Consider the following 14,528-nt stretch of genomic DNA (forward strand, 5'->3'; position numbering starts at 1 on the left):
AAGAATTGCTAATGGGCAGGTTAAAAGCAACACAAGAAAGATCAATTTTTATGAGAACATCTTAATACTCGAGACAAGAAGCAGTAAGAACTAGTGTTGCGGCTGCAGCAGAGTGAGAACGAGGTACATAGAACTTTTCAAGGCAATTTTGACTGTTAGATATAGTAGCTAAGAATGAGAAGAATATCTGATATGATTCTCCAATTCTGATTTCTATGATTAAGAGGGTGATACTACTCAGTATGGTAACGGCAATACGAAGTCATTTGAGAAGAAGAAAGATTTTAGTTTTAGACACAAAAGGAATGAGGTACTTCTGAGAAAAATATATTTTGTCGCTTATATATGGTGATAATTCAAGCAAAGGGCATGATTAAACTGTAAGGGATTATCATAAAGTCAGAAAACAGGAAGACCAAAGATGGAACCCTAATAGACTGAAAAGGTGGACAAAGGAGAGAAACCCGAAGTGGAAACTGAAAAGAAACATAAATTAAGATGACGACCTGCAAATGGTTTAAGATACATTAAGACAAAAGTATGTTTCAAGAGAGTGTGGTCTACTATTTCAGTGAAACACAATAGTCAAGTTGGTTAAAAAGTACAATATACCTAATGAATAAGACCTTAACATGAGCCATTTCAGTAGAATGAGGTAGGCAGACTCAGTACTCATACTACTGCAGGAAGTGGTATAAATGTGAGGTAGATAAGACGAGATAGGAAATACAGACTACTCCATGCTAGAAGCCTTTCATTAATAAGTGGAGTGTACTTCACTTTTTAAAATTTAACTTCCCACTTACTGAACAGGAACTTAATAGAAAAAAATCTTAAAGTCATTTTCTACTGTTTTTGCAAAGTTACCTGAGTAGTTTTTAATCACTAATTAGCAATATGTTTACTTAAGTATTTATTTATTTTTTTTTGTGGTACGCGGGCCTCTCACTGTTGTGGCCTCACCTGTTGCAGAGCACAGGTTCCGGACGCGCAGGCTCAGTGGCCATGGCTCACGGGCCTAGCCACTCCGCTGCAGGTGGGATCTTCCCAGACCAGGGCACGAACCCGTGTCCCCTGCATCGGCAGGCGGACTCTCAACCACTGCGCCACCAGGGAAGCCCTAATAGCCATTTTTTGAAAACATATAATAAACATACCTGAAGTACGTAATCTAGGGCTATATGTCGAAAACATTTCCTTGTTGCTGTCAGAATGTTTGTGGCTTCTTCAACTTCATGCTGTTTGTTTCTCTGTACTTGAGCATTTTTTACTAATGCGTTTTCTTTTTCTTCACTGACTTTTTCAAACTGCTTCTTGGCATCTTTGAATTTTCTAAGATCTCTAAAAAAAATTAAAATAGTGAAACTTTCATAAAACTATCTGGATCAAAAACTTTACCAAAATAACATTTAGAATTTAATTCTTATGTTCCTCTACTTATTTATTTATTTGCAAATGACACTCAATAGCTCTTCCAACTAACATATATATTAGTTTATGAGTACACACTATTCCTGATATAGTCAGCTAGCATTTCCTTACTTAAATCTATACAATTTAAAGTGAAAATAAATTATCAAATTAACATTACAGAAACATAAAAGGCAAAGTTAATTTTTCTAAAGACAAATTCTGGGACATGCACCAATATTTAACCAAATAATTTTTTTTTTACATTTATTTTTATTTTCTTTAACTGATGAATGGTTGATGTAAAATATTATATAAGTTACAGGTGTATAATACAGTTATATACAATTTTTTTTTTTTTGGTCAATCCCAAACTCCCTAATTATCCCTCCCCCACTCTTCCCTACTGATAACCATAAATTTGTTCTCTGAGTCTGTGAATCTGTAAACTTGTTGTTATTTTTTAATATTTATTTATTTATTTTGGCTGCGCCGAGTCTTAGTTATGGCACATGGGATCTTCATTGCAGCCTGCAGACTCTTACTTGAGGCATGCGAACTTAGTTGTGGCATGCATGTGGGATTTAGTTCCCCAACCAGGGACTGAACCCAGGCACCCTGCATTGGGAGCATGGAGTCTTACCCACTGGACCACCAGGTAAGTCCATCTTGCCTTTCTTTTTTTTTTTTCTTTTTTTTCCCTGTTTTTGTGTGTGTGTATGTGTTTCTTTGTGTGTTTGGTTTTGCTTTTACCATTTGTCTTGGGGGTTTTGCTTGTTCATTTCCTTTTTTTTTTTTTTCTTTCACATGGTGCAGCTTGCAGGGTCTTGGTTCTCCGGCCAGGGGTCGGGCCTGACCTTCTGAGGTGGGACAGCCAAGTCCAGGACACTGGACCGCCAGAGAACTCCCAGCCCCAGGGAATATTAATAGGTGAGAGCTCTCCTAGATGTCTCCATCTCAACACCAAGACCCGGCTCCACCCAAGGGCCAGCAAGCTCCGGTGCTGGACGCCTCACACCAAACAACTAGCAAGACAGGAACACAACCCCACCCATTAGCATACAGGCTGCCTGAAGTCATAGGAAGCTCACAGACAACCCAAAACACATCACCTGACACAGCCCTGCCAACCAGAGGGACAAAATACAGCTCCACCCACCAGAACACAAACACCAGTCCCCCACACCAGGAAGCCTACACAGGCCACTGGACCAACCTCACCCACTGGGGGCAGACACCAGAAGCAAGAGCAACTACAGCCTCGCAGCCTGTGGAAAGGAGACCCCAAACACAATAAGTAAAACAAAATGAGAAGACAGAGAAATGTGTTGCAAATGAAGGAGCAAGGTAAACACCCACAAGACCAAACAAATGAAGAGGAAATAGGCAATCTACCTGAAAAAGAATTCAGAGTATTGATAGCAAAGATGATCCAAAATATTGGAAATAGAATGGAGAAAATACAAGAAACATTTAACAAGGACCTAGAAGAACTAAAGAACAGTGATGAACAAGACAATAACCGAAATTAAAAATACTCTAGAATGAAGCAATAGCAGAATAACTGAGGCAGAAGAACGGATAAGTGAGCTGGAAGACAGAATGGTGGAAATAACTGCCACAGAGCAGAATAAAGAAAAAAGAATGAAAACAATTAAGGACAGTCTCAGAGGCCTCTGGGACAACATTAAACACACCTACATTCAAATTACAGAGGTCCCAGAGGAAGAAGAGAAAGAGAAAGGGTCTGAGAAAATATCTGAAGAGACTATAGTTGAAAACATCCCTAACATGGGAAAGGAAATAGTCACTCAAGTCCAGGAAGTGCAGAGAGTCCCATACGGTATAAACCCAAGGAAAAACACACCGAGACACATTAATCGCATTAAACAAAATTAAATACAAAGAAAAAATATTAAGCAGCAAGGAAAAAGCAAAAAATAACATACAAGGGAATCCCTGTAAGGTTATGAGATGATTTTTCAACAGAAACTCTGGAGGCCACATTGGAGTGGCAGGATATATTTAAAGTGGTGAAAGGGAAAAAGCTACAACCAAGATTAATCTACCCAGCAAGGAACTCACTCACATTCAACAGAGAAATCAAAAGCTTTACAGACAAGCAAAAGCTAAGAGACTTCAGAACCACCAAACCAACTCTACAACAAATGCTAAAGGAACTCCTCTAAGCCGGAAACACAAGAAAAAGACCTAGAAAAACAACCCAAAACAATTAAGAAAAAGGTAATAGAACTTACATATCGATAATTACCTTACATGTGAATGGATTAAATGCTCCAACCAAAAGACACAAGCTCGCTGAATGGATACAAAAACAAGACCAATATATATGCTGTCTACAAGAGACCCACTTCAGACCTAGGGACACATACAGACTGAAAGTGAGGGATGGAAAAAGGTATTCCATGCACATGGAAATCAAAAGATTTTGATTTCCATGTGCATGGAATACTCATATCAGATGAGATAGACTTACTCATACCAGATAAGATAGACTTTAAAATATAAACTGTTACAAGAGACAAGGAAGAACACTACATAATGATAAAGGGATCAATCCAAGAAGAAGATATAACAATTACAAATATACATGCACCCAACGTAGGAGCACCTCAATATATAAGGCAAATGTTAACAGCCATAAAAGAGGAAACTGACGGTAACACAATAATAGTGGGGGACTTTAACACTTCATTTACACCAACAGACAGATTATCCAGACAGAAAATTAACATGGAAACACAAGCTTTAAATGAGATGGATTTAATTGATATTTATAGGACATTCCACCTGAAAGCAGCAGAATACACTTTCTTCTCAAGTGTACATGGAACATTATCCATCACATTATACATTATACACATTATACATTATACATTATACATGGAACATTATACATCACATCTTGGGTCACAAATCAAGCCTCAGTAAATTTAAGAAAATTGAAATCGTATCAAGCATCTTTTCTGACCACAATGCTACGAGACTAGAAATCGATTACAGGGAAAAAACTGTAAAAAAACACAAACACAGGGAGGCTAAACAATATGCTACTACATAACCAAGAGATCACTGAAGAAATCAAAGAGGAAATCAAAAAATACCTAGAGACAAATGACAACAAAAGCACGACAACCCAAATCCTATGGTATGCAGCAAAAGCAATTCTAAGAGGGAAGTTTATAGCAATATAATCCTACCTCAAGAAACATGAAAAATCTCAAATAAACAATCTAACCTTACACCTAAAGGGACTAGAGAAAGAAGAAGAAAACAAAACAAAAACCAAAACAAAACAATAAAAACCAACGTTAGTAGACGGAAAGAAATCACAAAGATCAGAGCAGAAATAAATGAAACAGAAAAAAAGAAAACAAGAGCAAAGATCAATAAAACTGGGCTTCCCTGGTGGCAGTGGTTGCGAGTCCGCCTGCCGATGCAGGGGACACGGGTTCGTGCCCCGGTCCGGGAAGATCCTACATGCCGCGGAGAGGCTAGGCCCATGAGCCACGGCTGCTGAGCCTGCACATCCGGAGCCTGTGCTCCGCAACGGGAGAGGCCACAACAGTGAGAGGCCCGCGTACCGCAAAAAAAAAAAAAAAAAAGTTTCCAACAAACAAAACGTCCAGGACCAGATGGCTTCACAGGCGAATTCTATCAAACATTTAGAGAACAGCTAACGCCCATCCTTCTCAAACTATTCCAAAAAATTGCAGAGAGAGAAACACTCCCAAGCTCATTCTACAAGGCCACCATCACCCTGATACCAAAACCAGACAAAGATATCACAAAAACAGAGAATTACAGACCAATATCACTGATGAATACAGATGCAAAAAACCTCAACAAAATACTAGCAAACAGAATCCAACAATACATTAAAAGGAGCATACACCATGATCAAGAGCGATTTATCCCAGGGATGCAAGGATTCTTCAATATACGCAAACCAATCAATGTGATACACCATATTAACAAATTGAAGAATAAAAACCGTATGATCAGCTCAATAGATACAGAAAAAGCTTTTGACAAAATTCAACACCCATTTATGATAAAAACTCTCCAGAAAGTGGGCATAGAGGGAACCTACCTCGACATAATAAAGGCCATATCTGACAAACCCACAGGAAACATCATTCTCAATGGTGAAAAACTGAAAGCATTTCTTCTAAGATCAGGAACAAGATGAGGATGTCCACTCTCACCACTATTATTCAACATAGTTTTGGAAGTCCTAGCCACAGCAATCAGAGAAGAAAAAGAAATAAAAGGAATACAAATTGGAAAAGAAGTAAAACTGTCACTTTTCAAATGACAGGATACTATATGTAGAAGATCCTAAATATGCCACCAGAAAACTACTAGAGCTAATCAATGAATTTGGTAAATTTGCAGGATACAAAATTAATGCACAGAAATCTCTTGCATTCCTATACACTAACAACAAAAGATCAGAAAGAGAAATTAAGGAAATAATCCCATTCACCAATGCAACAAAAATAATAAAATACCTAGGAATAAACCTACCTAAGGAGGTAAAAGACCTGTATGTGGAAAACTACAAGACACTGATGAAAGAAATCAAAGATGACACAAACAAATGGAGAGATATACCATGTTCTTGGATTGGAAGAATCAATACTGTGAAAATGACTATACTACCCAAAGCCATCTACAGATTCAATGCAATCCCTATCAAATTACCAATGGCATTTTTCACAGACTAGAACAAAAAATTGCACAATTTGTATGGAGACACAAAAGACCCCAAATAGCCAAAGCAATCTTGAGAAAGAAAAATGGAGCTGGAGGAATCAGGCTCCCTGACTTCAGACTATACTACAAAGATACAGTAATCAAGAGAGTATGGTACTGGCACAAAAACAGAAATACAGACCAATGTAACAGGACAGAAACCCCAGAGATAAACCCATGCACCTATGGTTACCTAATCTATGACAAAGGAGGCAAAAATATACAGTGGAGAAAAGACAGCCTCTTCAATAAGTGGTGCTGGGAAAACTGGACAGCTACATGTAAAAGAATGAAATTAAAACACTCCCTAACACCATACACAAAAATAAACTCAAAATGGATTAGAGACCTAAATGTAAGACCAGACACTATAAAACTCTTAGAGGAAAACATAGGAAGAACACTTTTTGACATAAATCACAGCAAGACCTTTTTTGACCCACCTCCTTCAGTAATAAAAATAAAAACAAACAAATGGGACCTAATGAAACTTAAAAGCTTTTGCACAGCAAAGGAAACCATAAACAAGACGAAAAGACAACCCACAGAATGAGAGAAAATATTTACAAATGAAGCAACAGACAAGGGATTAATCTCCAAAAAATACAAATAGCTCATGCATCTCAATATCAAAAAAACAAACAACCCAATCAAAAAATGGGCAGAAGACCTAAACAGACATTCCTCCAAAGAAGACATATAGATGGCCAAGAGGCACATGAAAAGATGCTCAATATCACTAATTATTAGAGAAATGCAAATCAAAACTACAATGAGGTATCACTTCACACCAGTCAGAATGGCCATCGTCAAAAAATCTACAAACAATAAATGCTGGAGAGGGTGTGAAGAAAAGGGAACTATCTTGCAACTGTTGGTGGAAATGTAAACTGATACACCCACTATGGAGAACAGTATGGAGGTTCCTTTAAAACCTAAAAACAGAATTAGCATATGACCCAGCAATCCCACTACTGGGCATATACCCAGAGAAAACCATAATTCAAAAAGACAGATGCACCCCAGTGTTCACTGCAGCACTATTTACAATAGCCAGGTCACGGAAGTAACCTAAATGTCCACTGACAGATGAATAGATAAAGATGTGGTACATATATACAATGGAAAATTACTCAGCCATAAAAAGGAATGAAATTGGGTCATTTGTAGCAATGTGGATGGATCTAGAGACTGTCATACAGAGTGAACTAAGTCAGAAAGAGAAAAACAAATACCGTGTATTAACACATATGTGGAATGTAGAAAAATGGTACAGATGAACCTGTTTGCAAGGCAGAGATAGAGACACAGATGTAGAGAAAAAAACATATGGACACCAAGCGGGGGCAGGGGTGTGTGGGGTGAATTGGAAGACTGGGATTGACATATACACAGTAATATGTATAAAATAGGTAACTAATGAGAACATGCTGTATAGCACAGGGAACTCTACTTAATACTCTGTGGTGACCTAAATGGGAAGGAAATCCAAAAAAGAGGGGATATATGTATACATATAGCTGATTCACTTTGCTATACAGCAGAAACTTACACAACATTGTCAAGCAACTATACCCCAATTAAAAAAAAAAAGACCAAATGATTTTTAAACAGTAGTATATACCATAGGGAACTTGTTAAAAATGCAAGTTCCAAGGGTCCTCTACCAGAGATTACAATTCTTTGTGTTTTCGGGATAAGCCCTAGAAATCTGAGGGATTTTCTTAAGACATGCCCTTGATTTCACTGTTATGGTGGTCTACAGACCACACTTTAAGAAACAACATTCATTTATTGTTGAAAAAAATTAGGAGTCCAAAGGACATGAATATATTCTTAAAACACACACACAGAAGAATGCTTTCTAAAAGAATTATGTACCAGTAGAGAATAACAGTATCCATTTCAGTAGTCTGAAAATCTGAAACCTTGATTCATTAATGATCTTAGGTAAATATATAACATCCTTTTACTTTTTCTACCAAGGAATTAGGCAAAGTAATTTGAAGACAAATGACTTCAAAATAATAACAATAATAATAACGTGTACCTAGCAAAGACTTCAATAAGAAGCCATAAATTTTCATGTATACACTCTATAAGGACATTCTGAATATTAGTCTATTTTGAAGTGATTTATAAATGATCTGCAAGACATCACCTCCAGAACAACAAATTCTAACCTACTAAAACAGAAGTGCATTATGTTCATGAGATCTGCCACTATTTATAGCTTTTAACATCTGAATACTATATCATAATCAACTTTATCTGTAATTTAATATATTCTCAGTCAGGAATTAAAAGACATAAAGTGAAATTATTAATGTGGAAAAGGAAAACGTTCCTACCTGGAAGTTCAGATAAATTTTTTATTTCTAGTTTCATTTTATTTCACATATAAAATGTGATGAATGTGACACAAAAGGTTTGCTTCATTACTTATTATGCACCTTCATTACTCATTCTCGTATATTCTATTATCTTCTCTACAAAGAAAATACCATATTGAGACAACTAGAATAACTGACAGTATTTCAACCACTTTTGGGATCTGCTTTGATTTTTAAAGATCATTAGGTTATTTATTTACATTAAAAATTTTTTTTTAGTCTGTAACAATTTGAACTATGTATCCTGAACACAAATTTCATAGTATAAATGATTCATTGAAAGGCACGAAGTCTGACTCCTTTACAGAGTAATTCAGGAAAAAATGCAATATAAATTTCACAAAGCAAAAAACACACAAAAACCCCCATATTTTCACTAAGTCATGTTTCTAAGCTCTCTGAAAAGATACCAACTCCCAGATGTGATCATTAACTGGTTGCTTTTCTTTTCTTTTCACTGCAACTGACTTACTCTTTGACAAAGTTCTGAAGCTGTGCCTTAATCGATCTCTGAGTTTGGTCAAATAGGATCTAAAAGAAAAGAAGGACATTAAACAATTAGAAAAGTAAACAAAGAAAATAATTTTCATTTAGTTCCGTAAATATTACATCCTTCCAACAATATTCCAATTCTAATAACACCTACATTTCTTACTGAACATTGCATAAGAAATAAGTATTTAAAAAAGAAACAAACTGATTTTCAAGCCAATTTCATATGTTTAAAAAATAAAATTACTTCTATTTACAGAGGAACGAAATGTGCATTAATATTTAAATACAATGTTCAATCAGTAGAGCAATTTATTTCCTTGACTCTAATTCAGGCTTTGGAAGACAACCTAAAAGAGTAATACAAATTCTACTCTATCCACCACAGAAATTTCTTACTCTAATATATTAAAACAAAACAAATGAAAACAACTCTAGAACTGCCTTATACCTTAGTTAGAGGTTTCTCATTTGGGAAGACCTGTGGATTTAAATGTCTTAAATTCAGAACTCAAGTAAATATTATATAGCCCTTCAGGTTAAATTATTGCTAAGATTAAAAATGAGAATAAAATTTTACTTCTCACGACAATATTTTACACCACTTAATGGATGCCACATATTTAACTCTATGTGTGGTAAATTTCACAGGGCTTGGCATGGGAATTCCAAGTACTTTCATAATTTACAGATACACTTCATTCAGAATTTGAAACACATGCCAGATGAAGAGGCAGAAAAATAAATATTAAAAACAAAAAGAAAACCTTATGTCCTTCAACTAACTAAAAGCAGTACCAAAAAAATTCAGTCTCTATGGAATCTTACTATTAGCAAAGTCTTACGTCCTTGTCTAAACGCCAAACACACACACACACACACACACACACACACACACACACACACACACAAAACCTGGATTGAGTACAGGGTTTCAAAATCTGTCAATTCACTTCCAAAGGAAAAACAGTTTTGTATTATGTTAATCCCAAAGTATTAAACCCAAATTAAGCAGAAGAAAGGAAATAATGAAGATCAGTTTGGAAGGCAACTAAATAGAAAACAGAAAATCAATAGCCAAAACCCAATGAAACCTAAAGCTAGTTCTTTAAGAAGATCTAAAATAGATAAACCCACAACCAAAGTGATCAGGAAGAAAGAAGACACAAATTTCATACAATAAAAAGGAGAGAGATGGCTTCACCACAGATTCTACAGATATTAAAAAAGGATAATCAGGGGAACAATTTTATGCCGATAAATTCAATAGATGAGATGGGGAAATACTTTGAAGGACAAAAACTAACAAAGCTCAACTGTAGCAACGTTAAGAGCAGTTTCCCAAGGCAATAGAAATAAAAGCAAAAATAAACAAATGGGATCTAATCAAACTTAGAAGCTTTTGAACAGCAAAGGAAACCATGAACAAAATGAAAAGACAACCTACAGACTGGAAGACAAATTTGCAAATGTTGCGACTGACGAGGGCTTAATTTCCAAAATATACAAAGAGCTCATACAACTCAATAACAAAAACACAAACAAATCAAAAAATGGGCAGAAGACCTAAATAGACATTTCTCCAAAGAAAACATACAGATGGCCAATAGGTACATGAAAAGATGCTCAACTTCTCTAATTATTAGATAAATGCAAATCAAAACTACAATAAGGTCTCACTTCACACCAGTCAGAATGGCCATCATTAAAAAGTCTACAAATAATAAATGCTGGAGAGGGTGTAGAGAAAAGGGAACCATCCTACATTGTTGGTAAGAACGTAAATTGGTGCAGCCACTAGGGAAAACAGTATGGAGGTTCCTTAAAAAACTAAAAATAGAGTTGCCATATAATCCAGCAATCCCCCTCCTGGGCATACTTCCAGAGAAAACTCTAATTTGAAAAGATACATGCATCCCAATGTTCATAGCACCGCTATCTACAACAGCCAAGACATGGAAGCAACCTAAATGTCCATCAACAGATGAATGGATACATGGAATATTACTCAGCCATAAGAAGGAATGAAATAATGCCATTTGCAGCAACATGGGCAGACTTTGAGATTATCATACTAAGTGAAGTCAGCCAGAGAAAGACAAATATTATGTGATACCACTTATATGTGGAATCTAAAATATGACACAAATGAATTTATCTACGAAACAGAAACAGACTCACAGACATAGAGGATAGACTTGTGGTTGCCAAGGAGGAGGGGAGGTGAGGGAGGGAAGGATTGAGAGTTCAGCATTAGCAGATGCAAACTATTACATATAGGATGGATAACAACAAGGTACTACTGTATAGCACAGGGAACTATATTGAATATTCTGTAATAAACCATAGTGGAAAAGAATGTGAAAAAGAATATATATATATGTATATATATATACACACACACACACACATAACTGAGTCACTTTGCTGTATACCATAAACTAATACAACTTTGTAAATCAACTATACTTCAATAAAAAAAATTTTAAAAAAGAAGATATCAGAAACCTAAACAGAGTTCCCTGGTGGCCTAATGGTTAGGATTCTGGGCTTTTACTGCTGTGGCCTGGGTTCAACCCTGGTTGGGGAACTGAGAAGCCACATGGCGTGGCCAAAAAAAAACAAAATAAAAACAAAGAAACCTAAACAGAATTAAAGAAATAGAATCTATAGTGAAAAACCTCTCCTATCCTATAAAGTTAAAGGTAACTTTACATAAAACCTAGCAACCCCAATCTTAGGTATTTGCCCAAGAGAAATGAAAACTTAGGTTCATAACAAAATCTGTATACAAATGTTTTTTAGCAGTTTCATTCCTAATTGCCAAAAATTGGACACAACCCAAATGTCCTTGGAGAAACAAACTATAGTATATCTATACAATGGAATACTACTCAGCAATAAAAAAGAAAGAACTATTAATACATACAACCACATAGATGAATCTGAATGCATTTTGATAAATAAGTCATATTCAAAAGGGTACAAACTGAATGAGTCCAGTTATATGACATTTAGGAAAAGGCAGAACTACAGGATGGATATCAAATCAGCAATTTACAATGGTAGGAGGAAGAAGGAAAGGGTGACTAACAATGGGTTAATAAGAGTATTTCGAGAGTTAACAAAACTGCATCTTGATTGAGGTATGGAGACCCAACTGTATGCATTTGTCAAAACTCATAAAACTGTACACCACAAGGAATCAATTTTGTTACATTTAAATTTGGGGTTTCCCTGGTGGTGCAGTGGTTAAGAATCTGCCTGCCAATGCAGGGGACACGGGTTTGTGCCGTGGTCTGGGAAGATCCCACATGCCACAGAGCAACTAAGCCCGTGAGCCACAACTACTGAGCCTGCGCATCTGGAGCCTGTGCTCCACAATGGGAGAGGCCGCGACAGTGAGAGGCCCGTGCACCACAATGAAGAGTGGCCCCCGCTCGCCGCAACTGGAGAAAGCCCTCGCATGGAAACGAAGACCCAACACAGTCCAAAATAAATAAATAAATAAATAAATTTAAATTTGAAAATAACTTTAATACCCTCTAGGTCCACCCCATTTGTCACAAATGGCAAGGTTTCATTCTTTTTTATGGTTGAATAATATTCCATTGTATATATACTATACATGTAATATATACACCACACCTTCTTCATCCATTCACCTACTGATAGGCACTTAGATTGCTTCCATATCTTGCCTATTGTGAATAATGCTGCAATGAACACAGGGGTGTATATATCTTTTCTAATTAGTGTTTTTGTTTTCTTTGGTTAAGTACCCAAGAGTGAACTTGCTGGACCATACAGTAGTTTTACTTTTAGTTTTTTGAGGAATTTCCATCCTGTTTTCCATAGTGGCTGTACCAATTTATATTCCCATCAACAGCACACAAAGATTTACCTGTCTCCACATCCTCACCAATGCTTGTTACTTGTTAACGTTTAGATAACAGCCATTCTGACAAATGTGAGGTTATATCTCATTGTGGTTTTGATTTGCATTTATTTGATTTGTTTAGATAACAGCCATTCTGACAAATGTGAGGTTATATCTCATTGTGGTTTTGAAAGCATTTTTTCATGTGCCTGTTGACCATCTGTATGTCTTCTTTGGAAAAATGTCTATTCAGGTCCTCTGCCCATTTTTTAAATTGGGGTATTTGGGGTTTTTTTGGATGCTGAGTTGTATGAGTTCCTTGTATATTTGGGATATTGACCCCTTGTTGGATATAACATTTGCAAACATCTTCTCCCATTCAGTAGGCTGCCTTTTCGTTTTGTTCATGGCTTCCTTCACTGTATAAAAGCTTTCTTAGTTTCATGTAGTCCCATTTGCTTATCTTTGCTTTTGTTTCCCTTGACTGTGGAGACATAGCCAAAAAAATATTGCTAAGACAGATGTCAAGGAGCATACTGTTTATGTTTCCTTCTAGAAGTTTTATGGTTTCAGATCTTACATTTAAGTCTTTAATCCATTTTGAGTTTATTTTTGTATATGGTGTGAAAATGTAGTCATCTGATTCTTTTGCATGTAGCTGCCCAGTTTTCCTAACATCATTTATTGAAGAGTCTGCCCTTCCCCCACTGTGTACTCTTGCCTCCTTTGTCATATATTAATTGCCCATATAAATGTGGGTTCATTTCTGGGCTCTCTATTCTGTTCCCTTGATCTATGTGTCTGTTTTTGTGCCAGTACCACACTGTTTTGATTACTGCAGCTTTGTAGTATAGTTTGAGATGAGGGTGCATGATACCTCCAGCTTTGTTCTTCTCTCTTAAGATTGTTTTGGCTACTTCGGGTCTTTCATGTTTCCACACATATTTTAGAATTATTTTTTCCAGTTCTGTGAAAAATGTAATTGGGATTTTGATAAGGATTAAAATGAATCCCCACACCGCCTGAGGTAGTATGGTCATTTTAAAAATATTATTCCTTTCAATCCATGAGCACAGTATGCCTTTCCATCTGTTTGTGTCATCTTTAATTTCTTTGATCAGTGTCATATAGTTTTCTAAGTCTTTTATTTCCTTAGTTAGATTTATTTCCATGTATTTTATTCTTTTGGATGTGATTGTAAATGGGACTGTTTGTTACTTCATTGTTAGCGTATAGAAATGTAACAAGTTTCTGCATATTAATTATGTATCCTATTTGTAGTGAGGTGGATGGATCTAGAGTCTGTCATACAGAGTGAAGTCAGTCAGAAAGAGAAAAACAAATACCGTATGCTAACACATATATATGGAATCTAAGTAAAATGAAAAAAAAAAGGTCATGAAGAACCTAGAGGTAAGACAGGAATAAAGGCACAGACCTACTAGAGAATGGACTTGAGGATATGGAGAGGGGGAAGGGTAAGCTGTGACAAAGTGAGAGAGTGGCATGGACATATATACACTACCAAACGTAAAACAGATAGCTGGGGGAAGCAGCTACATAGCACAGGGAGA

At 36.2% G+C, this 14,528-nt stretch overlaps 1 protein-coding gene across 5 annotated transcripts in view; it reads right to left on the reverse strand.

The window, feature by feature from the left end:
* Positions 1-14,528, reverse strand: part of ACAP2 (ArfGAP with coiled-coil, ankyrin repeat and PH domains 2) — a 164,587-nt gene that overhangs the window by 53,508 nt on the left and 96,551 nt on the right. For all 5 annotated transcript variants that reach the window (XR_007477632.1, XM_049710469.1, XM_049710468.1 and 2 more), the window contains 2 exons: positions 9,055-9,113; positions 1,158-1,341 (listed from right to left, as the gene is read on the reverse strand). Coding sequence is in view for 4 of the 5 variants with exons in the window: in XM_049710469.1 (XP_049566426.1) it covers positions 1,158-1,341; positions 9,055-9,113 (243 nt within the window). In the remaining variant the exon portion in view is untranslated. The remainder of the gene's footprint in view (positions 1-1,157; positions 1,342-9,054; positions 9,114-14,528) is intronic.

The sequence above is a fragment of the Orcinus orca genome, chromosome 5 (assembly GCF_937001465.1).
Source record: "Orcinus orca chromosome 5, mOrcOrc1.1, whole genome shotgun sequence".
Taxonomy (NCBI): Eukaryota; Metazoa; Chordata; class Mammalia; order Artiodactyla; family Delphinidae; genus Orcinus; species Orcinus orca.